The 26301-nt window shown below is 35.7% G+C and overlaps 1 protein-coding gene across 1 annotated transcript; it reads left to right on the top strand.

Moving 5' to 3' along the window:
• The first annotated feature begins 4397 nt into the window (after positions 1-4397).
• LGALS3 (galectin 3) lies at positions 4398-26028 on the top strand. The gene is made up of 6 exons (XM_074290747.1): positions 4398-4705; positions 15286-15307; positions 15952-16350; positions 20912-21000; positions 24650-24815; positions 25674-26028. The coding sequence occupies exons 2-6, from the start codon at positions 15290-15292 to the stop codon at positions 25827-25829; spliced, it is 828 nt and encodes a 275-aa protein (XP_074146848.1). The 5' UTR covers positions 4398-4705; positions 15286-15289; the 3' UTR covers positions 25830-26028.
• The last annotated feature ends 273 nt before the right edge of the window (positions 26029-26301 follow it).

Here is a 26301-nt window from a genome sequence, read left to right as displayed (position 1 = left end):
TAGCTCCTTTGCTCTATGGAATATCACATTCCAAGTTCTTAACCCCTGTAATGTAATGCAATGTAAGCTGCTAAATTTTGTGTTTTCCTGACGTGGCTCTACTAGACTTAAATTGTTTCTCTCTACTTACAGTATTTTCTCCTTGATCTGTGGAATTTGGCTATGGTATTATTCATAGGAATTTTCATTTTTGGAATTTCTTTCAAGAAGAGATTAATAGATTCTTTCTATTTCTATTTTTTTTTTCTGGTTCAAGAGTGTCAGGCAGTTTTCCTTAATATTTTCTTTTTTTTTTTCCCCCAATGTTAAAAAAAAAATTTAATGTGACTGGGAAATAGTTAACAAAATGAAAAAAAAATTTTTTTAAGGAGATCTAAAGTAAAGCTTCCAAAACTCTGGAAGCAGTAATAATTGCTGCGAATTCAGTGTCTCCCAAAGACTGCTCTTGGTTTGTTGGGGTCAGGGCTGTATGTACTAATATGACCTGAGCTGGACTGTATTCCATTCTCATCTGGATGAGACAATTATCTTCCACTGACCTTCTAAACTGTCTTTGGCCTCTTTGGGCTGAGAAGTCTAGAAACCACCAATGCTGATACTAATTCAGTAAACCCAAGGTCTGCTCCTGGTTTGCTCAGGCCTTGTTTGTTCTGCATGAGTCTTGACAATAAAGAGCTGTACAGTCAAAGATATGATTTTTCCAATAGTAACATATGGCTTGAGAGTTGAACTATAAGGAAAACTGAGCACTGCAAAACTGATGTTTTAGAATTGTGGTGCTAGGGAGACTTTTGAAAGTCCCTTGGATAGCAAGAAAATCAAATCAGTCAATACTTACAGAAATGAATTTGACTATTCACTGGAAGTTCAAATACTGAAGCTAAAGCTTAAAACCTTTGGCCATCTAATAAGATGGGACTCGTTAAAAAAAACCACTGATGTTGGGAAAGATTAGATAAACAATGCTATATAAAGAATAAATATGAACTGGGACAGACTTTGAGAGATAGTAGAGGATAAAAGGATCACAAAGAGTCACATGCAACTGAATGACTGAAGAACAATGGAGTCATTCAAACTAGATTTCTCTCCCAGTTTGCCTATTTTTGAACATGACATACTATTCATCCAGCCAAAAGACTCAAAATCTTGGAATTCTTAATCTAATCATCAACACATTTATTTAACAAAGTATAGTGGAGGAATATGAAGAAACATAAGACAAGGTTTTTGCCCTCTAGAAGCCTCTAGTCTAATTGGAAAAAGAAAGCATATATACATAGATGAAAACATCTAAGTGCCCTTGGAACCAGTCACCCCCAATTGAGACTGGCATAGCTTATTCCAGGGAAGGCTGGGATGGCAGATATACAATGTGAGTTACTATTGAACTATCCTTTATTTTTTATCCTTTATTCCCTATGTCCAATCAGTTATCTAACTTTCAAAAAACTTGTATTCATTCACTTAACATTTATTGAGCCCCTATCAAGAATTGGAATTAGGTATATGAGATTTGGGATGCAGAGTATAAGACATAGTCCCTTTTCTCAAGGTTTTTATATTCTAATACAAGGACATAAATCTATGATTCTTTGATAAAATCCCAGCAATGTTCAGTAATAAATTGAACTTTGAAATCATCTATCCATTCTACCTACCAATTCTGTCTCCTACCCTTCTAGGCATATATACTGCCCATCTTGTAGAATATCTCTCAACCAATAATAGCCTTCACTTGATGACATCCCCTATAGACACATTTTCAACCAAAGTATTGCCAAAAATAGATGTAGTTCATCTGTAAATTATGATCTTGACCCCAGGCATTGTGGGAAATGAAATTTTATAGACATTCCTTTTACTCATCAAATGGAAATCCACTGGAATCATTTGTTTAATTTAGTCATCCCAAAATAGAACCTCAATCCTCAAAAATGTATATTTCTTTCTTTTTAATTTTTTTGCTGAATCAATTGGGTATAAGTTTTCTTGCCCAGGGTCACACAGCAAGGAAGTGTTAATTGTCTGAGTTCAGATTTGAACTCAGGTCCTCCTGACTTCAGGGCTGGTGCTCTACCCACTGTGCCACCTAGCTGGCCCCAAATATGTATATTTCTTAAATGATAAGCATTTTGAATCCTGTTTTAATTCATGGCTATGTTAGGTATGTGATTTTTGGATAAGTCTCGGAGCCTAATTACTTATCTGTAAAATGATCATGTTAAAAGTAGTCCTGGGAAGAAACCGAGTAATGAAAGCTTGCTTTTTAAGGTGCAAGTATTCCAATTATATTTTGTATCACACTGAAATTTCTAAAAGTCTGTGTTTACTGAAACCACACTACAAAGTATGAATGAATTATCCAAATCAACAACAATAAATCAGAATTATGTTACCGTGACAATGAATTTTGCTCTTCTGTTCTTGTTGCCAGTGACTAACCCTCTGAGTGACAAAGAAGTTGAGTTTGGCTATGTGTGCTTAGTGACTCAAAGTCTTAAGATTTATAGCATTTCCCAATGAAGCAAAGGGCACTCTTATGGGTGGATTCCATTTCTTTTTAAATACCCAAAGGTTATCTCCTTGCTATTATTGTTAATTTAGCATAATTCAGACTGTCACTTTTCATTTTTAAAAATATTTTACTTATTTGAGATAATTGGTATTAAGTGACTTGCCTAGGGACACACAGCTAATAAGTGCTAAGTGTCTGAAGCCCCATTTGAACTCTGGTCTTTCTGATTTGGCAGCTAGTGCTCCATTCACCACACCATCTAGTTGCCCCTGTCACTTTTTATTTTACGAGTTTGTAGCATTCCCCTCTGGAGCTACTCTCAGATGCTGGCAGGTTATCATTGTATGTATTTCTGTGTGTACACATTCATGTGAGGGTACCACAAATTTATCAACTGCTCTCCCCTTTCTCTAACTTTATTAATCAAATTTATACATTTTTTCTTCTGTGATCTTCTTTATCCTTTATTTGGCTATGGTCTTGGTTATAATTTTCCTCTATTCAAGGTTAGAAAGTCTATCTTCTTCTGGACTAATTTGTTTATGATGTGACCATTTATATCTAAGTCAGATATCCATTTGGAGCTTATCCTTGTGTGATAGTATGAGATGTTAGTCTTAACCTAATTTATACCAGATTGCCTTTCATTTTTCCAGGAGTTTTTGTAACTTCATCTTGGGCAGTCACAAAGAAAATGCACTCATATTGTAGAGGGCGTAGCTCCTTTAAGATTCCTTGTCTGATCTACCTTTGGGACAAGATATTCCTAAGGGAAAAGATCTGTATCTGATCCAGTTTGGGCTGTACCCAGCCCCCAATTGGTTTGGGTTTTCAGCCCCCTTTGATACAAGATCTGGTCAGAACTAGTTTGGGCTGTACCCCCCCCCCCACTGGATCTGAGCTGGCTTGGATAAAGCCCGCCAAAAATCTGGCCTTCAAGGAATTAACCTGAGCTCTGCCCATTACTTCTTCAAGCAGATAAAAAGAGCAAAGCTAGAATCGATGGTTCAGAGATTTGAAAGATGCCAGTTAAGATGCTTGCATCAGACATTCTCTGTCCCGCCCCCCCCCCCCCTTTCAGCGTTTATCTTCCTCTATCTAATGCCTTTTACTAACTAGACCTTAACCTTGCTTCCAAACCTGGCAATAAACATCTTTTACCTATCTAGGTTTTCGCCCTGTAAATTCATTTACAGGGGACTCTTGCCGCCACTAGACCTGACTTTGTATCCTTGCGCCGAATCCTAAGGGGGTTACAAGGGGAGCTCCATGTGACTCCCTGTACCCCGAATCCTGCCACTAGACCTCACTTAATCCTATTGAGGTATATACCTCATTATTAGGTATTTATCTCATGATTTGGTTCAAGTTACCTCATCATTTTGAGGTTCCCTATTACCTCATCAATATATTACTACAAATATTTCATAACAACTATAAAATCCTTTTATATGTATACATAATGTATACATAATACAAAATTTGTCTTCTCTGAAAGTCCCAGGGTGATTTATACAACTCTTTTCCTTGCTAATATATTCAGAGCTCTTTTCTGGGTGTTGTTGCCTAACTAATTCTGAAACTATATGAAGAAGGGAAATTGGGACATCACAAACATTTCACATGACTAAGGCCGTTGTACAGAGATCCCCTCAATTAAGGCTAAGTATCACTTAAGTGTCGAAAAGCTACAAAAATGAATGTGAAGAAATGTAGTTTTCTGAATATTTTAAAGGAGGAAATCACAAGCTTGCCAAATTGAGTTTTTCTTTCGAGTAGGCCTCAACTTTCCACGTTGCTTTAAATCTTGGGGAGTCTAGTATTGCACGAAACACACGTTAACTTTTACACTGTTGAACACTGAATCTACAGCTTCCCCGGAACTATGAGGGCGGCTCTCTGCTTTGGGCGTGTTTCCTCCCCAGAGAATCACGGAAGCTTAGGAGTGGAGTTGTGAGGTGGAGGGAGGTTCCTCTGGATTTGTACTTTACTGATCTACCAAATCCTCTGTGCCCAGAGGCCCGGTCCACACCCAGGACCGCCCCTGCCCACTCCTGCTTCCTAGGCTGGCAGGGCGGTGTTTAATGGTGAGGTTGATTCTATTTGAACTGCGTAGCTGAAACTGATCTAGTCCTCGGAAGTGACCGCTCCAGCTCTCCAGGACAAGGACAAAAGTCACCACATCAGGTGAGCAGGAGAGCACAGAGGGTGTTGATTGGAACGAGAGCAGGACACCTCGGAAAGCTCATAGAACGCAGATTTTCAAAGAATTGGCTAAAGGGCAACTTTTCCCGTAGTCTCTGGGAGGGGGCTCGGTGGGGAGTCGTCTAGGCAGAGACTGAGTTAGAGGAGATAGACAGGCGACAGGGTCCGGGAGTGCCTTGCTAGAACGATGTGGTGAGGCTAATGCAGAGAAAAGTTTTCGCTGTCTTTAGCGAGAGATGTTCTTTAAGGTGACCGCCTTCAAGGACTCACTTGTCGGGAGACTGCTGAGATAATCACTGATTCCATTGCAGTTAAAATTCCAAAGGTGGAGGGTGGAAGTCTTTGTGGGCGCTGGCTAGCAAGTTGCGCCCGAGACCGGGACACACCCTGGGGCAGAAGACTGGTGCAGAGCCTTTGTGGAGTCCCGCTACCCTTCACCTGAGTGAAACAGTCCCCTGCACTCTCCCTCTGTAATCTAGCTTTGCTACTCCTCCCGCACTTCAAAAGCAAGAATCATCCAATTGTAGCCTAAAGGAGATTGCAGGATTCCGCTTCCTCTCCCCTCCTCCCTTCTACGGAAGGACAGAAAAATTCAAATAGGATAATAATGCTTAAATACTTAAATATAATGCTTAAAAAATAGTCCTGTCACACCTATCTAGTAACATACAGTAAAATCTCAACTGTGAAACTGCTTTTCAAACTTGGCGGTGGGGGAAAGGATTCATATGATTTTTCCTGTGAGTTTTATCAGAAATAGCTTGTCAGAAAATTCGGCTGTCTAACTTGAGAAGCAGAAGTGACTTAGTAGAAAGATCTCTAAACTTGAAGTTGCAGGATGTGAGTTCAAATTCTGTCTCTTCTAAATTACTGCTTGTGTAAACTTGGGTAAGTCACTTAGCTTTCTGGAGCTCAGCTTTTTTATAAGAAAAAGGAGGGGAGGGAAGAAGGGAACAAGCATTTATTAAGCATTCTACTATGTGCCTATGTGCTAGGCACTATGCAACAGTGTTTTAGGATTATCTTATTTGATTCTCACTACAACCCTTAAACATAGGTTCTGATATGATCCCCATTTTATATTTGAGGAATCTGAGGCAGACAGGGTCACACAGCTAGGAGGATGATGTTAGACTCACTGAGCCCTTGCCATTTCAGTTCTCAGAATTTATGCATACTAAGTCCATCATCAATTCTTAACAAGGCAGCCAATATATATATACACAAAAAGTTATCGTTCCATGGATTCTTGAGAACAAAAATTTAGGATTACCCTGTGAAAGGAGTATGGAGTTGATACCTCTTTAGTTGGGAGAAAGCTAGGTTTGGTGCTTTTAAAGGAGGTACAAGGATTTTATTCAGGCATCAGTTTCTAAGATGAATTGTAAAAGATCTGTGTTTTTGTTTTTAGTTTTTTTTTTTCTTCAGCAAGCTGTAAGTCAATAGAAAAGTTGTCTGATGTTTTATGTAATGCCCAATGTCTAGCAAGTAAATGTTAGAAGTAGCATTTGTTTCCAGATCTTTCTTTCCAAGCTTAGTATTCTTTCCACTAGACATTGTTGCCTCGTTCTTAAACGATAGAATTCAAAATGTTCCCAAATTGGGAAATAAGGGTTAAATGCTGAGGATGAGGAGAGCACAATAATCAGTAGAAGAGAAAGAGGATAGGATTGTGGATATTCAGTGGGAGATCCTGGGTTTAAATATCGGCTGTATTAATTATACTTATGAGATCTTGAATGATACATTTCACCTTTATTACCTTCAGTTTCTTCTTCTGTGAAATAGATTGAGGTGAAAAGACTCTTTAACATTTATTTAAGCTCTAACTTTAAACCTGTTAGTAGCTCCTAAATACCAATACCCCAGCCAGATACCTAAGTATGGATCCTTAAGGTATTGCTTCACAATGTTACTATACTTGAGTGTATTTCTTTTCATTCTCCCTTTTCTTTTCAATATCACCCCCACCCCCCCCACACACATACACCAAAAAGCAATCCATTTGAACAGTTTTCTCTTCAAGATATTGTGGAATAACTATAAAATGACTTCCCATTTTTAAGTTTCAAAGAAATTAGAAACTTTTTTTTTTTCCAGTACTACAGCTTCTAGTATTCCAAAAATAGGGAAGCAGAGAGAAGGCTGATGGAGGATTGCTTTTTGAAATTCTAACTAGTTCTCTGGAAGTTTCGAATAATCCTTTTCATAACAGGAAGCAGCTTATTTGGTTTTCTTCTCAAATTGTAGAGTTTTTAAGATTCAAATTTGTTAGGATTACTAGGTGAGAATTCAGGTTGTCTGGACAGTGACAAGGTGAGAATTCAGGTTGTCTGGACAATTACAAGGTGAGAACTCAGGTTGACTTGATAGAAGGAGCAAGCTCATTGGCTGAAGTGGTTCTTCCCAGAAGCCCTTGCATTATCCCATGCCCATTCTCTGGGAGGATAAAAGAGAGGACACCCAGAGATAGAAGAAGACTCTGCACTACATCTTGCTTGTAGGTGCTCTCTGCAGGAAGGGAAGTCACTTCTAAGGACAAGAGTTAACAGCAACTGCCTGGAGACAACGGTTCACTACAGGAAGAAGAATCTTTATGAAAGATTTGAGTAGACACAGCAGATCTCTTCCCAGAGAGCGATCCAGCAGCTTCTGGAGACAACAGCACGCTACATTAAGTGACTTGCCCAGGGTCATACCCTTGTCACTGTCCAGACAACCTGAGTTCTCACCTAGTAATCCTAACACAAATTTATCTTCTCATGGAATTCTTAACTTTTCCCAGATTGTGAAGAATGATATTAGTTTCAGAAACTGACTAAAGATTTAAAAGTGTCAGTTTATTGCTGTGCCAAAAAGTTCTTTTGCCTAACCACTGATTACAGATATTTAATATTTTTGAATGTATTAATGACAGCAGCACCATGGTCAGAGTTTATAAGTTCTAGTAAAGGGATTCTAGTAAGAAGAGTCTGCTGTAGGAAAAGTAGCTGTAGAAATGGAGAGGAAGTCACCTTAGAGTTTCTGAATTAGGGTTATTTTCACAGATCTTTTCCAAAAATGCTTGACATATTCCTAGAAATAAAATTTAAGACATAAATTTTAATGAAACTAAGGATTCATCTTCTGTGCCCTTCTGACTTGAAGATGTGTAATACTTTTTCTGATGTGAAGGGAGGTTTTAATAGCTAATAATAATAATAACTAGCATTTATAGAGTGCTTTACACTCTATTTGATCCTCTCAACAACCCTGTGATCTAGGTGCCATTATCTCCATAATGCAGATGATGAAACAGGCTGAGAGAAGGTTAAAAAGTTTGTCTTGTTGGTTGCTTGGCTAGTGTCTGAAGCAGATTTAAACCTAAGTCTTTCTATCTTTTTTTTTTTTACTTAACAGTATTTTATTTTTTCTAATTACATGTAAAAATAATTTTCGACATTCATTTCTGTTAGGTTTGAGTTCCAATTTTTTTTCTTTTTCCTTCCCCCATCACTCCCTTCCCAAGACAGCAAATATAGATTGATATAAACATGTACAGTCCTAAACATATTTCCCTATTTGTCATGTTGTGTAAGAACAATTAGAATAAAAGGGAAAATCACAAGAAAGAAAAAACAAAAACAAAATAAAAATAGTATGCTGTGATCTGTTTTCAGGCCTCAATAGTTCTCTCTTTGGTTGAGAATGGCATTTTCCATCTCAAGTATATTGGAATTGTCTTAGATCATCACTGCATTGCTGAAAATAGCTAAGTCTGTTACAGTTTATCATCACATATCTGTTGTTGCTGTTCTGCATACAATTGAACCTAGGTCTGTTTTCTCTCCTGTAAAATGAAGGAATTGGCTTCTATATACTGCAATGTTGCTTTCCCTCTAAAGCCTGTGATCCTACTATAAGGAAAAAATTTCATTAAAGTATTATCCTAGTTGCCTTATCTTAACACCACTCCATTCTATTTTTGAAATTTTGTTCTTTTTTTGTTTTAGTTGTATTTACACATGTAGAATACACACAGAAAGAAACAAATGAACTAATTTACATAAATTCTTTTGCTGTTCAATCATATCAGTCATGTCTGATTCTTTATGACTCCATTTAGGGTTTTCTTGGTAAAAATATCAGAATAGTTGTCCTATTTCCTTTTCCAGCTCATTTTCCAGATGAGGAATTGAGGTAAATAGTGGTAAGTGACTTTTTAGTAGCATAGAAAAAAAAGTGCAGATTGTTGCAGTAATTTGAAAGCAATAATAGAAGCAAGTTTTTAAAAATAAAAAGCAGCATTTTAAACTAAATACAGAAAGAAGTTATTGAAGAACCACAACCTTAGTCTTAGGGAAATTAAAATCTTGAAAACAGCAGCCTTTGTTTCATATTTTTAAAAAGACTACTTGATAAAAATTTTTTTAAAGGATTAAAAACTATATTTACTAAATATGATATTCTAGGCTATCAAAGTATATAAAAATTTTTTCAGCTTTCTTTTGGCATCTACATATTTTGTAGTGTTAAAAATATCTTCTTTGCTGTTGGAAATTATCTGTTAGTACAGTCCCTTGTGCCTGGTCTTTTAAGTAGTTTCAAACAGGCAGAATTGTTACATGATTGTAATGCAATTTTGAGCTACACAGAAAACAAATCCTCCTTTCACTTCACTCAATAACATACACTTACTAGAGGAAGTCCCAAAAGCCCTAAGAACAATATTTGTGAGAAAAAGAAGATAAACTGGCTTATTATTAATTACTTTTAATAAATTTTTTTATATTTAAAAAGTTTTAACATTTCTTTCTGTATTCCGTAACATCTTTTGTTCATATTAGGCACCCTAGTTGTGTATGCACCACAAGTTCCCTTTTAGATTGTAAATTGTTTATAGAGTCAAAGGGAGTTAAAGTTATTTCATCTAAAATTTTTTTCCAATTTCTTACTTCGTACTTTCTTTCTTTGGGGAACTTTCTGTTTCACCAAGTGCAATGAAGTAGAAACATATCTATTGTGATGTAGAATTTCAAAGCTATTTGGTAAGAGTAATAGTAGAGTAAGGCCCTGGGTTTCTGGGAAAATACATTTAAAGGAATTTTTTTATATTCTGACAACATTTTATAAAAAATAGGGAGACTTCTTTAAGGACTGAAGTTGCAAAAATATTCTTGGGAACCAAGATAATTGGATGAGAAATGAAGAATAGGGTATAATATTAATTGCTGGGCAGGCAAAGGCTTGCACTGTAATCTAGAGAGGTGTTTATTATTAAAGGGGTAAACCTGACAGTTGAGTTTATTAAAATGAAAGATTTCTGAGTCTGACTCATGTTTGCTTTTCTTTATCTGAAAATCACAGAATTATCATGTGATTTATTTTTTTTTGTTTTGTTTTTATTGGATTGTTTTAATTTAAAAAAATTTTATAATTATAAACATAATTATAAAGTTTTTTGACAGTATATATGCATGAGTAATTTTTTTTTAATAACATTATCCCTTGTATTCATTTTTCCAAATTTTCCCTTCCCTCCCTCTACTCCCTCCCCTAGAGGACAGGCAATCCCATACATTTTACATGTGTTACAGTATAACCTAGATACAATATATGTGTGTAAATCCAATTTTATTGTTTCACGTTAAGTATTAGATTCCGAAGGTATAAGTAACCTGGGTAGATAGACAGTAGTGCTAAACAGTTTACATTCACTTCCCAGTGTTCCTTCTCTGGGTGTAGTTGTTTCTGTCCATCATTGATCAACTGGAAGTGAGTTGGATCTTCTTTATGTTAAAGATATCCACTTCTATCAGAATACATCTTCATATAGCGTTGGTGTTAAAGTGTACAGCGATCTCCTGGTTCTATTCATTTCACTCAGCATAAGTTGATGTAAGTCTCTCCAAACCTCTCTGTATTCATCCTGCTGGTCATTTCTTACAGAGCAATAATATTCCATAACTTTCATATACCATAATTTACCCAACCATTCTCCAAGTGATGGACATCCATTCATCTTCCAGTTTCTAGCCACTATGAAAAGAGCTGCCACAAACATTTTGGCACATACAGGTCCCTTTCCCCTCTTTAGTATTTCTTTGAGATATAAGCCCAATAGCAGCAATGCTGGATCAAAGGGTATGCACAGTTTGATAACTTTTTGGGCATAGTTCAAATTGCTCTCCAGAATGGCCGGATTCTTTCACAACTCCACCAACGATATCATGTGATTTCTTAATGTTCTTAACCTGGGTATTGTCTCTATAAGCAAAGATTACTCTGCTGACTTTATGGTTTCATTGCTAGGTTCCAGACCTAAAAAAAAAAAAATTCTTACATGGATAATGTCTAGAATCAAAAGATCTTAGAGTGGAAGGTACCTTTGGATTCCATCCAACCTTCTAATTTTACAAGGAAAATAAAACCCAAAAAAGTTAAGTTATTTGTTTGACTTCAAACAAATTTGTTAATCTTCAAATAGCTAGAGTTGAAACTCTTACTTCAGATGAAAGTATCTTTCCCCATTATTTCATAATGTCTGTGGAATGAGGAACTTTTAGCATTTTGTTTTGATTAGCTCTTTAGGCATAAAGCACTCATCTGAAAAAGATACATGTAGAAAATGGTAGGCAAGTGGGAATATATCTGCTTTAACTTAGTGTAAGATTTCTAGAAAAGTTCTGAAGTTTTCCACCATGATTTGGATCTAAAATAAGCTTAGAAACTTTATCCTAAAAGAAATATGAAATTCAGAGGTCAACAAAACAACAGAGTAATTTAAGTTCCCTTGGTTAAAATGTGGCTTTAATTTGCATAGTGACTATGCAAAATGACATTTTCTGAGTCAATATCTGAGTCATCTATTTTACTGAGACAAGAATATTAATGTTTTATCTTCGGTTTGTTTACTTTTTAAAACATTTGTAGTTGCTAAGATCTAACAGTTCATTTCTAATATTTACTTCTCATGTAACCTTGGACAAGTCACTTAATTTCCCTGTGCCTCAGTTTCCTCTACTGTAAAATGAAGAGATTGAACTGATAATTCTCCAGTTCTAAAGCTTTGAGCCTGGGTGCAGAAGAATAATCCCCAAAAATATGTTAATGAATTTTAAATCCTGATATAGTATACTTTGAGACAACATCAAAGTATAGTTACTCTTTTAATAGTCCTGTATCATATATCATTAAAGAAAACCCTCAGACCTTTAGCAAAAGGATAGAGAAAACATGTTCATTTATTTTTATTTTTTTATTTCATTTGATCAAGTTGTGACTGTTCTGAGTATGGATGATACAAAGAGACTAAGTACTAAATTTAGACATATTTTCGTTATTAAAATTCAAATCATAATGGTACCTAATTTATTATTATCGTTTGACTTATATATCCATAAGAACTCAGCTAATGAGGTAATTTTATTATTAACAGTATAAATTTTCCTAACTCTCAAAAATGACTTTGAAGATATTTTTTATTTTATTCACATACACAGAATGGTCAATACCCAGATTAACAAATCATTGCTGTGGTCAATGATTGCCAAATTCATTTAGTGATGGAACACTTAAACTTACAGCTCTGGTGTCTGTATTGTTTGGAGGGGGCAGGGTATATTTTGGAGGAAAATAGAGTAGATGCAACTAGGACAGTTAAAGTGCCAAAGGTCTGAAAGTCAGGAAGACCTGTGATCTGGTCTCAGACACTTAGCTGCGTTACCCTGTTTGTTTGCCTCAGTTACCTCATTTATAAAATAAGTTGGAGAAGGAAATGGAAAAACCTTTCTAGTATCTCTCCAAGAAAACTCCAAATGGGTCACAAAGAATCAAAAATGACTGACAGCCACAACATAATTATAACTTTAAATAGTGTGACCTTAAATACATATCACCATTTAATAGGATTCATTATTCAAACAAATCAGGATCTAATGGTTTTCTTTTTTCTTCTCCTTTCCAGCATTTCCTTCTATAAAGGATAGGAGTGTTGGTTCCTCCCTCATCCAGGTTTGATAAAAGTCATAGAAAGCAATGAACAGAAAATAGGGCAATGAGTATTAATATATTAATAATTGGTAACAACTTGATTGAATTTTAAATACTTTTGAGCTTACTGGGATGAGCAAAAGCTGAACAAATTGGAAACAGACTGGCCTGATTGGGCTTTAAAGAGGTTAAGGCCTGGACTGATTTTAGCAATTCTAGAGAATACAGACCAGGAGCTTGGTCTATGGAGAAGACTTCCCAAGTGGGAGAAGGGATTTCTCCTTCCTCTTTAAAGATTAACCATATGGCTATGAAAAGAAGTTATGTGACCAGGAGAAAACACTGATTAGGAAGTAGGGATATATACTTCAGAGACATCTTTAATGGATTAGAGGATCCTCAAGCATTTTTGATGAATGACTACAGCTGGGTAGGAACTTTGAAATACAAACAAAAGATTCCAGAGAAATCTAGAAAAGAAAATGTAATTAGTCTGAGAGCAATAATATTACATAATCTTCATATACCATAATTTACCCAACCATTCTCCAATTGATGGATATCCATTCATCTTCCAGTTTCTAGCCACTAGGAAAAGAGCTGCCACAAACATTTTGGCACAAACAGGCCTTTTTTTGTTGTTTTATATGATTAGCACTACTCACCTACTCCCGTAAAGTCAAAGCCCTCTCTTGTAATAAATACAGACAATTAAACAAATTAATATATTTCCCATGTCTGAAAATATGTCTAGTTCACCTTCCTTCCAAGAGATGTGAACCATACTTTAGCATGAATCTTCTAGTGTCATGAATGATCATTGCATTGATCAGAATTCTTACATCTCTTGAAATCCCTTATATTATTATAGTTAATGCATAAATTATTCTTCTAGTAACTTAATCCTCCATCAGTTCAAACATAATCTTCCCAAGTTTCCACATATTTTTCCCCTATGGAGAAGACTTCCCAAGTGGGAGAAGGGATTTCTCCTTCCTCTTTAAAGATTAACCATATGGCTATGAAAAGAAGTTATGTGACCAGGAGAAATTATATTTGTATTCTCTAGCTGTTCCCCAAATGATGGGCATCTACTTTATTTCCAATTTTCTACTACAACAAAAACAACAAAAATGCTAATATAAATATTTTTTATACAAATGAACTCTTACATATTTTTTCCCTCTTTGGTAATGGTAATAGCTGAGTCAAAGAATGTAATAATAATAATAATAATAAAAGCTAACATGTTAACTATGTGCTAGGCACTGGGCATACCAAAAAAAAAAAAAAAAGGCAAAAAGTCCTCTTCAAGGCCAGTATCACTGGAGTTTGTGCCTGGAGTTTACTGAATTAAGGAGGTGACATGATTGGACTTATGCTTTAGAAATATCATTTTGGTGGCTAAATAAAATGTGTAAAGGAGTAGGGAAAATCTTGAAGTAGGCTGACTTAATAGCAGGCTATTACAATAGTCCAGGCATGAGGTAAGGAGAACCTATACCAGAGTGCTGGTGGTGTCACAGGAGAGAAGAGGGGATATTCAAGAGATGTTACAAATGTGAAATTGATGGGTCTTGGTAATAGCTTGTATATGAAGGGTGAGACATAGTGAGGAATAAAGGATGACAGGTTTGAGAATCTGAGGGACTGAGGATGATATTACCCTTTACAGTAACTGGGCAGGTAAGAGATGAAGAGAGTTTAGTGGAGAAAATACTGTTTGGTTTCCTTGATATCCAGTTTGAAATGTCTGAAAGGCAGTGGAAGATACAAAATTGGAGGTCAGCAGAGAGTTTAGAATATTATAAGTAGATTTGTATATAGTTTTTATTGAAATGGTAATTAAATTGATCAGGACTTGATTAGATCATTAGTAGAAGTAATATAGAGGGAGAAAAGATTACAACCCAGGACAGAACCCTGAGGAATATCTTTAGTTAGAGGGCATGGTCTAGGATGAAGATCCAGCAAAGGACATTGAGAAGGATCAGACTGAGAAGGAAAACCAAGAAATAGTGTTGTCCTGAAAAACTGGAGAGAACTAAGTCTCAAAAAGAAAGAGAGGGTTATTAACCATGTCAAAGGCTGACTTAAGACTTTATCTCCTAGTCTATAACAAGTAGTTATAAAAAGTTAGAAGAGTAATGTTGGTTGAATAAAAAATAAAGGAAAAAGCAAGAATTCTTTATGTTGCAGGATATTCATAAGTTTAAGCTTATTGTTATTCAGTCATTTTAGTCAGGACCAATTCTTTGTGATTTCATTTGGGATTTCACCGTTTTTCTTCTCCAGGTCATTTTGAAATGAGGAAACTGAGGTAAACAGGGTTAAGTGACTTGTTTAAGGAAACATAGCTAATGTAAGTGTCTGAAGCCAGTTTTGAATTCAGGAAGATGAATGTTTCTGACTCTAGTCTAATGTTTTATCTACCGTGCTTAAGTTAGCCCTTAGATTAGGACAAATTATTCTAAATGGAAAGTGGTATAAAACCAAAGTTTCACAAGTATAAGATTCCTCTTTTTATAAATGGAATTTTAAGACTTTTCTTAATGATGGACAATGATGGACTTTTCTGTTTTCATTTTTAGGAAAATGGCTGACGGATTTTCTGTAAGTTTTTCATTCCTATAATATGTGCTACTAACCGTGAGTTATTTTTATAACTTTCTACCCTTTTAATTACCTTCCCAATCATTTTGGGGACCCTCCATTAAGAAGATCTGTTAGTTCCAATTGATGCTTTGTTTTGTTTTTTTAGCCACTGAGACAGGGAACACAAATTAGGTAAGGAGATTCATGCGTCATTAATAGTAACCCTAACTCCTTGGCTGAAATGGAGCAATATTCTGGGCAGTATAGAATTGAATTGAAGCCTAGCAATACAAATTTTTGATGTATTCTGATAATGACTTTTTAAAGTTTTAAGCTCACAATTAAAAATTCTTTTATAGAGTAACTAAAGTAATTCTGAATTATTTGCAGTAATGGGAAATAATAATGTGTGATAAAAGACACAATCCAGAAAACAAATAATTTAAACCTTCTGAGCAAAGAGCAGCTAAAATGTTAGAACAATTTAAACAATAAGCAATAAAGTTCATAGGCATTCATTTTATTTTTCATCATTGCTTGTTCTGTTTTTTAAATCAGAAATTGTTCAGTTTCCTTTTTTTTTTTTTTGCTTCCCTTGATTTTATTTTAAAAATTTATGAGAACTGTTTTTATTCTTGTGATTGTTTTCTTCTCTCTTTTAGCTTAATGATGCCTTATCTGGGTCTGGAAACCAAAACCCACAAGGTTGGCCACAAGGTCATTGGGGAAATCAATCCCCTGGTACAGGGGCGTACCCAGGATATCCTGGGGCCTACCCTGGTGCAGGGGCGCCTGGGGCCTACCCTGGTGCAGGGGCGCCTGGGGCCTACCCTGGTGCAGGGGCGCCTGGGGCCTACCCTGGTGCAGGGGCGCCTGGGGCCTACCCTGGTGCAGGGGTACCTGGGGCCTATATTGGACCATCAATGCCCGGGGCCTATCCTGGACCAGTGGCATCTGGGGCCTATCCAGCTCCAGGACAGCCTAGTGCTCATGGAACTTATCCACCTTCAGGGCCCATAAGTACCCCCAGTGGACCAACACCTCCAGTTGGAAGCCCACTGGTAAGCTCAAACTGAATGATCATATCTCTGGCTTATTGTTAATTTCACAAAACCAATGAAAAGGCAAAGTTGTAGTCTAGAACAAACAGAACTATCATTTTCTGATGCTTTTGTAGAAAACTAGCTCTGTTCAGTATTGCAGATATAGAAAAAGTGGCTAATTTATTTATATATAAAAAATGGGGCAGCTAGGTGATGCAGTGGATAGAGCACCTGGAGTCAGGAGGACCTGAGTTTAAATTTGATCTCTGACACTTAACACTTCCTAGCTGGGCAGGTCACTTAACCCCAATTGCCTCAGCAAAAAGAAAAAAAAAATACTAAACAAGACTTCCCAAAGTCTTCAATGTCTGACCATATGCCTGGAAGCCACCAAATTACTAAGCAGCTTTTTTTAGCACTTTTTCCCTCATGTCTTTAGATATAGCTACTAGATTAATATAAGGAATTTTTCTCCATAAGAAACCTCTCTTTACCAATGCAGATCAGCACCCTTTCTGCAATTTAATAGGCTTAAGGAGTCACTTAGAACACAAGGAAATAAAGTGACTTGACCAGGGTCACACAGTTAGGATGTGGTTAGAAGGGGGAATGGAAAACCAGGTCTTCTGGTTTTGAAGTCAGCTCTAAATTCCCTACAATACACTGCCTCTCTTGTTTATATTCTCTTTCAAGAAAGGACATCTGACTTACTCTGTAGCCAAATTATAATATACTCTTTTTCCTCCTTTGGTTTTACAAGTCAAATAATCTGTGGTGAAAGTCTATCATTGGAATATTTGGAAGACCAGAATAGGATGACTATTGTAGGCTTAATGAAAACTATTTACTATATTCAATAAGGTCTTTTCTCCCAAAATGCCACATAATATTTTTTCATATTACTCTCATGGACTTAAATAGTACTTTATATCATAGTGACCTATGTGTGTATGTCAAAGATTACTCCCCCTCCCTAACAGATTTAAAACTATGTTTTATTTAAATTTTGTTTCAGTAAACAGTACTCTGAAATTAATAAGCATAAACAAGCATAATAATGTAGAACTGCATTTATCAAATTGAAATGTCTAGGAGTGACAATAGTTTATGCCAATCCCATCGTAAAGAATGTTGGTTTCTTACAAATTTTATAAGGGAAGGATGAGTTGATACATATCAGAAGCATGTTATCTTCATTTAGAAAAGGGGGTTAACAATACCTTCCTCCTAAGATAATGGGTGGCTGGTGGTGAGAGAAGTGCTTTATAAACCTTCAAGAACTATATAAATGTGAATTATCATTATCTTGGCCTGTAAAACTGCTCTAATCTTTACTCTTTTATATACAATCAGTAGTCATATCTTGTCATTTCTATCACCACAAAAATCTCATATATCTCCTTTTTTCCACTTCTATAAATGGAGCCATGAGCTTAATTTAGGTCCTCATCACCTTTCACCTGAATTATTTTGATAGCTTTTAAAAATAAGTGTATATTTTAAATTCTGTTGTAAAGTCTTATAATTAACTTTTTAAAAAGTCTTAGGGATGTTTTAGGTTCTTACTAAGTGCTAATGAGATAATGAGATATTAGGTTCTTACTAAGTGCTAAGTCGGTACTTTTCAATTCTCTAGTTCCGGCCTTTACTGGGAGTTTTTACTTGTGAATTCCTGGGGAAGAGCTTGCATGCTTAGGAGGAGTAAGTTCATTGGTTGAAGTAATTTTTCCCAGAAGCCTTTGCATTATCCCCCGCCCATTCTCTGGGAGGATAAAAGAGGGCAGCTGTGGAGGAAAGAGGGAGTTTTGTCTGGAGGAAACTTGAGGCTGCTCTCTGCAGGAAGGGAAGTGGGCTCTCTACAGGAAGAAGAATCTGTCCGAGAGATTTGAGTTAACACAGCAGATCTCCTCCCAGAGAGCAATTGGCAGCTTCTGGAGACAACAGCACGTTACAGGGATGATATAATGGCCCTTAGCATACACATGGTCCCCTTCTCTGTGACTTTAGATAGTTTATTTTAGATGAATAGCTATAAGAGTAATCACAATAGTCTAAACCCTTAGTTTGGAAATTTCCTAACATTTAAGCTGAGTTATGTCTCTCTACCTTAATTTAAATTTATATCTATCTCTAGTTAACTCCTGGCCACTGTAGTTAAGAAAAAATTCAGATAGCCAGAAACAGAAAAATGCAATAGATTATATTGTAGAGTCTGTGAATAAACAGGTACTAAGAGGAAAAGCAATATGTTTTTTCCTTGGAACTTCCCTTAGCCCTTGAGTGAGTAGGTATAATTGGTAGTATCAACCTGAATCTTCTGTTCCAAGATGCTTTTCTTGCTCTCTTTTCTCTGTAATAGCTCAATACTATCGTTTCCCCCCCTTACATAAATGGCTCTGTAGTGCTGAATTTTTAAAGATTTGTGTGACCCCATTCCTCTACTTCCAGACACTCAGAATTTCTCTGTGTCTGAGAGATCCAACTTTTTATACAAGTTCCCCAAGGTGTGATTAGATTTCTCATGTCATAGGCCCTGTTGATACTCAGTTCTTATGGATTCAATCAATAAATATTACCTAACAAAAATAATTATTTTGAAGTAGAATAGGTTAATTGATGGAGCCACACCTCTAATACTGTGTACTTAAAAACCCACTAAATAAAATAAACATTTCATATACATAGTAGAATATAAAAAATCCAAAAAAACCTTGTAAATGGAATCAACAATGTTTCATTAGATATAGTTTGCTTTTTCTTTTAAGTTCAAAAGAAATTCAACCTGTAATTTTCAAAGCTATCCCAAATATTTGTGTTTTCTTCTGCTTTCTTTTGTGCATTAAAGTCTTTACTTAAAGAAGTAAGGAGAACATCCCATGAGGTTAGAGTATGCCCTTAGCAGGCAGGCTAAATAACAAAAGAAGATTTAATACCCTAAAAGAGTTAGTTAGCTATAAGGAGAAAGAATAAAGGCATAGTGGAGGATGAGAGGAGGGACACCATACATGAGGGGAAAGACACCATGAGGCAGAATGTTATGTTAGTTGTATCCCAGAAGGATTTAGCAAAGATGAAGTAAAACATAGACAGATTTATAGGGATTTGACATAACTCAGGTTTCTGATAGGACATAGCAAGACAAGGCTATAAGGTTAAACTGATCCCCATCAGTGCCCTTCCCTGCTTGCCTTCAAGAGTAATTCCACCAATACTTTAGCCTTTCTCTTCCAAACCTATCTAGTTACCTTACCAATAGTGCCTTATTACTTAGAGTACCAAATATAAAGTCCTTTAATATTTAAAGTTCACAATCTTGTGTTTTCTTATCTTTCTAGAGTTGGTATACATTATGACCCCATCATCCTTCTTTCTCCATTTGTATTTGCTGCCCTCCATGCCTGATATTTTCCCTCCTTACCTCTTCCTCTTGGAATTGCTGGTTTCCTGTAAGATTTATTTCAAATTCTACCTTCTGTAGGAGGCCTTTACTGTTCCCCCTGCTATTAGTACCTTTCCTCAAAAAGTTGCCTTTCATATGCTTTGTATGTATCTCATATGTACTTAATTTTTCACTTGTCTTCCTTGATGGAATATAAGGTTCTTGAGGGCAGAGACTATTTTTGCATTTTCTCTGAATCTGCAGCACTTAGCATAGTACCTACCACATGGTAGTTGCTTGATAAATTCTAGCTTGATTGATCAACATCAAAAACTAGCTGCATTATTATTATTATTATTTTTTTGGTTCAGATCTATGTGTTCATCAACAATAGGGAGTTTCTAGTGGGGAAATTTTTTTGTCAATGTAGATTGGGAACTATTCTTCAACTTTTAGTCCTAAATAATTGCCTAAGGTGAGTTGCCCAGAGAATAGTGGGTATATAGCAGGTATACATTAGAGGTAAAACATGTAGGTGCATACATAGTAAGCGAGATGTGAATAAACAACTTTTTAAGATCTCATTCCTTCAGTGAACATTTATGGAGCACATATTTTGTATAAATTCTCACAGCCAGAAATATAAAGATATCACTCAAGCCCTTAAGGAAGGAAGGGACAGTTCCCCAAATTTGACCTACTGCCAGGTTAATGCAATAAAGAAGATATAAACAAAGTACTGCAATTTACTTTGAAAACATGGTATTACTTGATTATTTTCAAGAATTAGAAAATTCCAAGAGGCCTGAGTGTTGGGAAGGGAGAAGAAAGTGTATGAAGTAAAGATCAGCTTGGTAAGGGTAGAGGTTGTAGTTTAATTTAAAAAGGGGCCGTTTTTTGCCTTTGGTACCAAGGAAGATATTCCTTTTGTTCTTATCTTAAATGTAGTCCATTATCTCAGTTTCCAAGGTAACTATTTAATATAGATTATTGTAGATTCCTGAACCCAGATATAAGATCCATCAGTGTCAAAGGGTAGCAGGGTTAGAAAGGAGTTTTAGGTCTGAGAAATTTGATCAGAATTCTTTCCATGAGATCATCACACATGTGCATTGCGAGCAAATATCAGCAGAATCTTTAAGACTAAGAACCCATGTGCTCCTTTTCTTACATGTCTATATCTATCTTTTTCATCCATAGATAGTGCCTTATGATCTTCCCTTGCCAGGAGGAATTATGCCTCACATGCTAATAACCATTATTGGCTCAACAAAAACCAATGCAAACAGGTAAGAGAATAGTTAATTATAATAATATAATACATAATATATGTATTATATTACATATAATAATAGCATCTAGAAAAGCTGAAAATGTCAAATTTTTATTTTCAATAGGATTTTTTTTTAAACTAAAGGTCTTGTGCTGATTATAGGAATTTTACCTTTAACCTCCCATTTTTTTCTTTTCTATTTATCCTTAACTCCAAAAAGGGTTATTTTAAATAGAGTAAAACACAGCTTTAAAAAAGGCCTCATAATTTATCTCTTTAATATTTTAAAGAAACTAAATGGTGTAATAAATGTAATATTAGATATATAGCCCAGAAGATCTGAGTTCAAATTCTGCCTTTGACATTTAGTGTGTGACCCTGGGCAAGTCTCTTTAACTCCTATCTTAGTTTTCATCTGTAAAGTAGGTACACACTGAAGAAGGAAATGGTAAAGGACTCTAGTATCTTTGTCAAGACAAAAGTCCATGGGATCCCTTAGAGTTGGACATGACTGAATGACTGAATAACAACAATAACAAAGACCAAATGATAATAGACCTAAAAGCTAGATAATCCTTTTTTAAATAACTCTAGATCAGTTATAAAATGCTTTAAGTTTTGCAAAATTATTTCATTTGATTCTCATAGTCCCTTTGAAAAGTATCACTCTGTTATAGAAGAGGAAAGTGAAATTCTAAAAAGTTAGTGGCTGACCCAGGGTCACAAAGTATCCAAAGTGTCTTCTTTCAAGGCTAGGACTGTATCTATTATGCAACATAATCTTTTTTTTAGTAATCAAAGACCCCATCCTATAGCTACATTGGCATCTAAGGAGAAAATTTTTTGAAAAATTTTATTTGAAGTAAAATCTACTTAAATATGTTATAGTGTCAAAGTAGAGTCAGAATATAAATTCCATTGCATGGAATTGGAGTTTCCATAGGCATAGAAGCAAAACTTCATTCAGCTCTTCCTTAGGTATTAAAGAGTCTCAAAATCAAATTTTTCTGGATCTACCTTTGGAACTGATGGCTTAGGAAGCAACCTTAGAAATTCAAATTACCTCAAACTTCTTGATTCTCTGCAAGAAGACCTGAATTCAAAACTAACCTTAGATTCTGACTAACTTTTTGATTCTGGGCAAATTATTTAACCTTTGTTTTGCCTCAGTTTCTTCACCTACAAAATGAAGATAATAATAGTGCCAACTTCCCAGAGCTTTTGTGAGAATCATATGAAGTAATATTTGAAAATGTTAGCACAATCTTCTGTTCTTCTGTGGGCTTCTTTTCCAGAGGCTGGATATTGGGGTGCTGGCCTTGTCTTCAGGCTTGTTGCCTTCAGTTCTATAATGGCCTGGGCATTATTTTCTGTGGTAATGTTTTCAGCCTTCATAATAAGCTAGAGACCTCACCTTTTCCTTGAGACCTAGTTAGGAATTTAACATAAATGTACTCACAAATATTCAACATCATGGACAGTATACAGAACATTTCAACTAATATTCACATTTTTGTCTTCCTTCTTATAACCCTAGTCCAATTCATTTGGCTGTCTATTGTTGCTGATGGGTTTTGAGGTGGACATTGGACAACTCCTATATCCTCTATTTTAGGAGGTTACCCAAGGTAGCCATCCCATTATTTCCCATCTATTCAATGGGTATCTTCTCAGTCCTTTTCCCTCTTCCCTGCTTTTCAGGGAAACTTTTTCAGGAAATCTAATGGGGGATTTAAGCTTCTTGAGGGCAAGCACCATTTTTTTGCCTTCTGTATCAACAGTACTTTGCACAGTGCCTGGGACAAAATAAAACATAATAGATATTAATTAACTGTCTTAGAAAATTCAATTCAACAAGCAATTTTAAATGCCTGCTGAGTGCAGAATTTACATTCTACTGGAGGGTTACAATAGGTACACAGATAAGTATTTTTAAAGAGTTTACTTTTAAATATTGTAATTTAAAGGAAAAGCACAGAAATAGGTAGAAAGAAGCAGATTTGAACTCTTATCTTCCTACTCCAGCATGGAGCTAAATCTATGGCAGTTGCCAGTAATCGCAAATAAAGGATTTGCTTCTCAGCTTTTAAAAACTTTTTAATCATGTGCCACTCTTCTCCATGATAATTATTGTTGTTCAGTTATTCAGTCTGATTCTTCATGAACCTATTTGGGATTTTCTTGGCAAAAATATTAGAATGCCATTTCCTCCTCCAGCTCATTTTTCAGATGAGGAAAGTGAAACAAAAGGATTAAGTGATTTGGCCAGAATTGCACTGGTAGTTAAGTGTCTGAGGCCAGATTTAACTCTGACAGATGAGTGTTTTTACCTCTGTGTCTGACATTCTATACACCACTACCTAGTTGCCCATCATGCTACTACAAATATTTGAATCCTCTATGTCAAAGAATGGAGGAGAAAGTAAGAAATGATGCTGGGTAAAGTTTGAGATTTATAATTGGGAAAAAGAGGAAGCTCACAATGTGTAACCTCCATTTTCTCAGTAAAATTGAAAGTGATGCCCGCAACTGAAATGATGTCCTTTGTTTATAAACTTTGGACAGTTGATAGTCATGTGATAATTCAGTTCAATAAATATTTATTCAGTTTCATAGGCACTGTGTTGGGAGCTGAGGATTAAAAAAGAAAAAATGTTTCTGCTTGCAAAGAACTTACTCTATTGGAGGGAAAATTAATGTATATACATAGGAAACTAAATATAAAATTATAAATTTCTTTCTTTGGCAGGGGAGAGACTATCTGGATTAAGTGAGTTGCCTTAGGTCACACAATTATTAAGTGTTAATTGCCTGAGGCTGGATTTGAATTAGGGTCCTCCTGACTCCAGGGCCAGTGCTCTATCCACTGTGACACCCAGCTGCTCCTTAAGTAATTTTTCTAGAGAGAGGGAGGATATTAACACCTGAAGTAATAGGAAGTAAGGAAAATCAGAGTAGACTTTGTTAGAGTACTTGAACTCAGTTTTGAAGAAAGCCAGGATCCGTGGGAAGGTGATGGCTTGGAAATGGGAGAAGGAATATCGTATATAAGGAATAGCAAATAGGCTAGTATTGCAGAGACATAGATAGAGTATATAAATGAGAGTGATTTAAAAATAAGTCTAGGAAAGCAGACTGAATCCGATTAGAAGGCATTTAAAAGCTAAACAGAATAATTAGCCTTCTATCCTAAAAATAATAGGGAACCCCCCGGAACTTCTGGAGCTAATAAGTGACATGGTCAGACCTATGCTTTAGGTCTGTCAATTTGGCAACTATATGGAGGATGGTTAGGTGAGAGGACTGACTTAGGCAAGTAAACAAATTAGGATGCTATTGCATTAGTCCATTTGAGAAGTTAAAGAGGTTTGAGCAAAAATGGCATATGAGTGGAGAAAACAGAATGGTTACAAGGAAAATTGTGTAGCACGACTTAGCAACTGATTGAGGGGTAAAAGTATGGGAAGAGACAGGGATAACAGATTCTGATGTTGGGTTACTACAAAGATATTTCAAAAGAAATAAGAAAGTTAAGGAGAAGAGAGAACTTAAGGAAAGACAAGTTTTGTTTTGGACACCGTGTATGAAATATTTACAAGACATCTGTTTGGGGCTGTCCAAAAAGTATGATCTTATAACTAAGTCACTTTTTTTCTCCTTAATAGAATTGCTTTAGATTTCAAGAAAGGAAATGATGTGGCCTTCCACTTCAATCCTCGTTTTAATGAAGACAACAGACGAGTAATTGTTTGTAATTCAAAATTTGACAATAACTGGGGAAAAGAAGAAAGGCATGCTGAGTTCCCCTTTGAAGCTGGTAAACCCTTCAAAGTAAGTCAGCATGAAAAGTCTATATGAAATGCAAAGTACCTTAAACTTGAATGTTACAGAAAGGATGGTTGCCATCAATTTGTTATCAAGTTCTTACCTCGGGAGTCTCCCAACAGTATGTTTGTGTGTACTTGTGTGCCACTTTCTCTCTTTGGTGAGTTTTCTGTTTGCTGAAATTCTCAAAGAGGAGGATTGTGTGGGCAACATTAAAAAGCCCTCCCCTCTCCAATCAGCTCTTTCTTTCCCCACTATGTTGATTGTAAGACTTGAGAGAAATTAGAAATGATTTCTTTCAAAAAAGATTGGGACTCTTTATCATAGTCTACATTTAATTATCCCTTGTTAGTCCTGTGCCTTGCTTAGTCAAACACACTCTGATCCCGTCTTTAACTTGGAGCAAATTATGAATCCTTGCCAGAAACAACAGTTTTCTGGTTTCATTTAAAGAAAGAGTGATCCAGGTCAGTGGTGCAAAACAACAGAAAGCATTGCATATGGCAAATCATGTTTTTAGCATGTAAAATGGAATTATTCTATCAGATTAAAATAAATCTCCTTAGAAATAAAGTGAAGCATAGCTAATCACATACCTGGGCCATTTTGGTGAAACTCTTTTCATAGGGAAAAGAAAGCATTTCAGATACTAATTTTCTTTCAACTCTGCCTTTGTCTCTATCAGTAGGCTCCATAAAGTGGAAGCATAGAGAAAGTCTTAATGATATAGTTGATCTGAGACCAAAATGGTCAGCATGGGGATGTTCATTAATCCTGTTATTGATCTCGTCCATTGAATTTAGGTTAACTGGGTGTGTAAATATATAGGAGTATATAACCAAGTTTGTTTACATATCATTTCAGATTCAGATTCTCGTTGAAACTGATCATTTCAAGGTTGCTGTCAATGATGCCCACTTGTTGCAGTACAATCATCGAATGAAAAACTTCAATGAGATCACCAAGCTGGGTATTTCTGGTGATATCAGCCTTACTAGTACCTCACATACTATGATATAAATTTAAAGGAGCAGAAGCATTTTAAAGGGAATTTTCCTGTAAAACCTATACTTAAATGCTTCCTGCTCATTATGGGTGAAATCTTAAAAGATACTCATAATCCATTCACTCATAATCATTATGGGTGAAATCTTAAAGGTACTCTTAATTTCTTTGTCATAGCCTCACAAGATATAATAAATTCTTTCATTAAGTACAACTTATGTGTATTTCTTTTAATGTGAGTAATTTGTAATTTATTCCCTATATAAAATACTGAAGATTCATAGGATGGGGAAATGTATAGTAATCTTAATACCAAAACTTTTAAAACAACAACAATCTCTGACTCAAAATTCCACCCATTCTTTCTTCACTGCCCTGCTTTAAGTTTATTAAAAGAAGGGTTAAGTTTAAGTAGATGGAATAAATTAATGAGTTGAAAAGCATTTACTAAATGTCTGTGCTAGGTGCTGGGAATCAATATGCAAAA

This window comes from Sminthopsis crassicaudata, chromosome 2 (genome assembly GCF_048593235.1).
Source record: "Sminthopsis crassicaudata isolate SCR6 chromosome 2, ASM4859323v1, whole genome shotgun sequence".
In the NCBI taxonomy this organism is placed as follows: domain Eukaryota; kingdom Metazoa; phylum Chordata; class Mammalia; order Dasyuromorphia; family Dasyuridae; genus Sminthopsis; species Sminthopsis crassicaudata.
The sequence above is the reverse complement of the archived record's forward strand: the minus strand, read 5'-3'. Positions and strand labels throughout refer to the sequence as shown.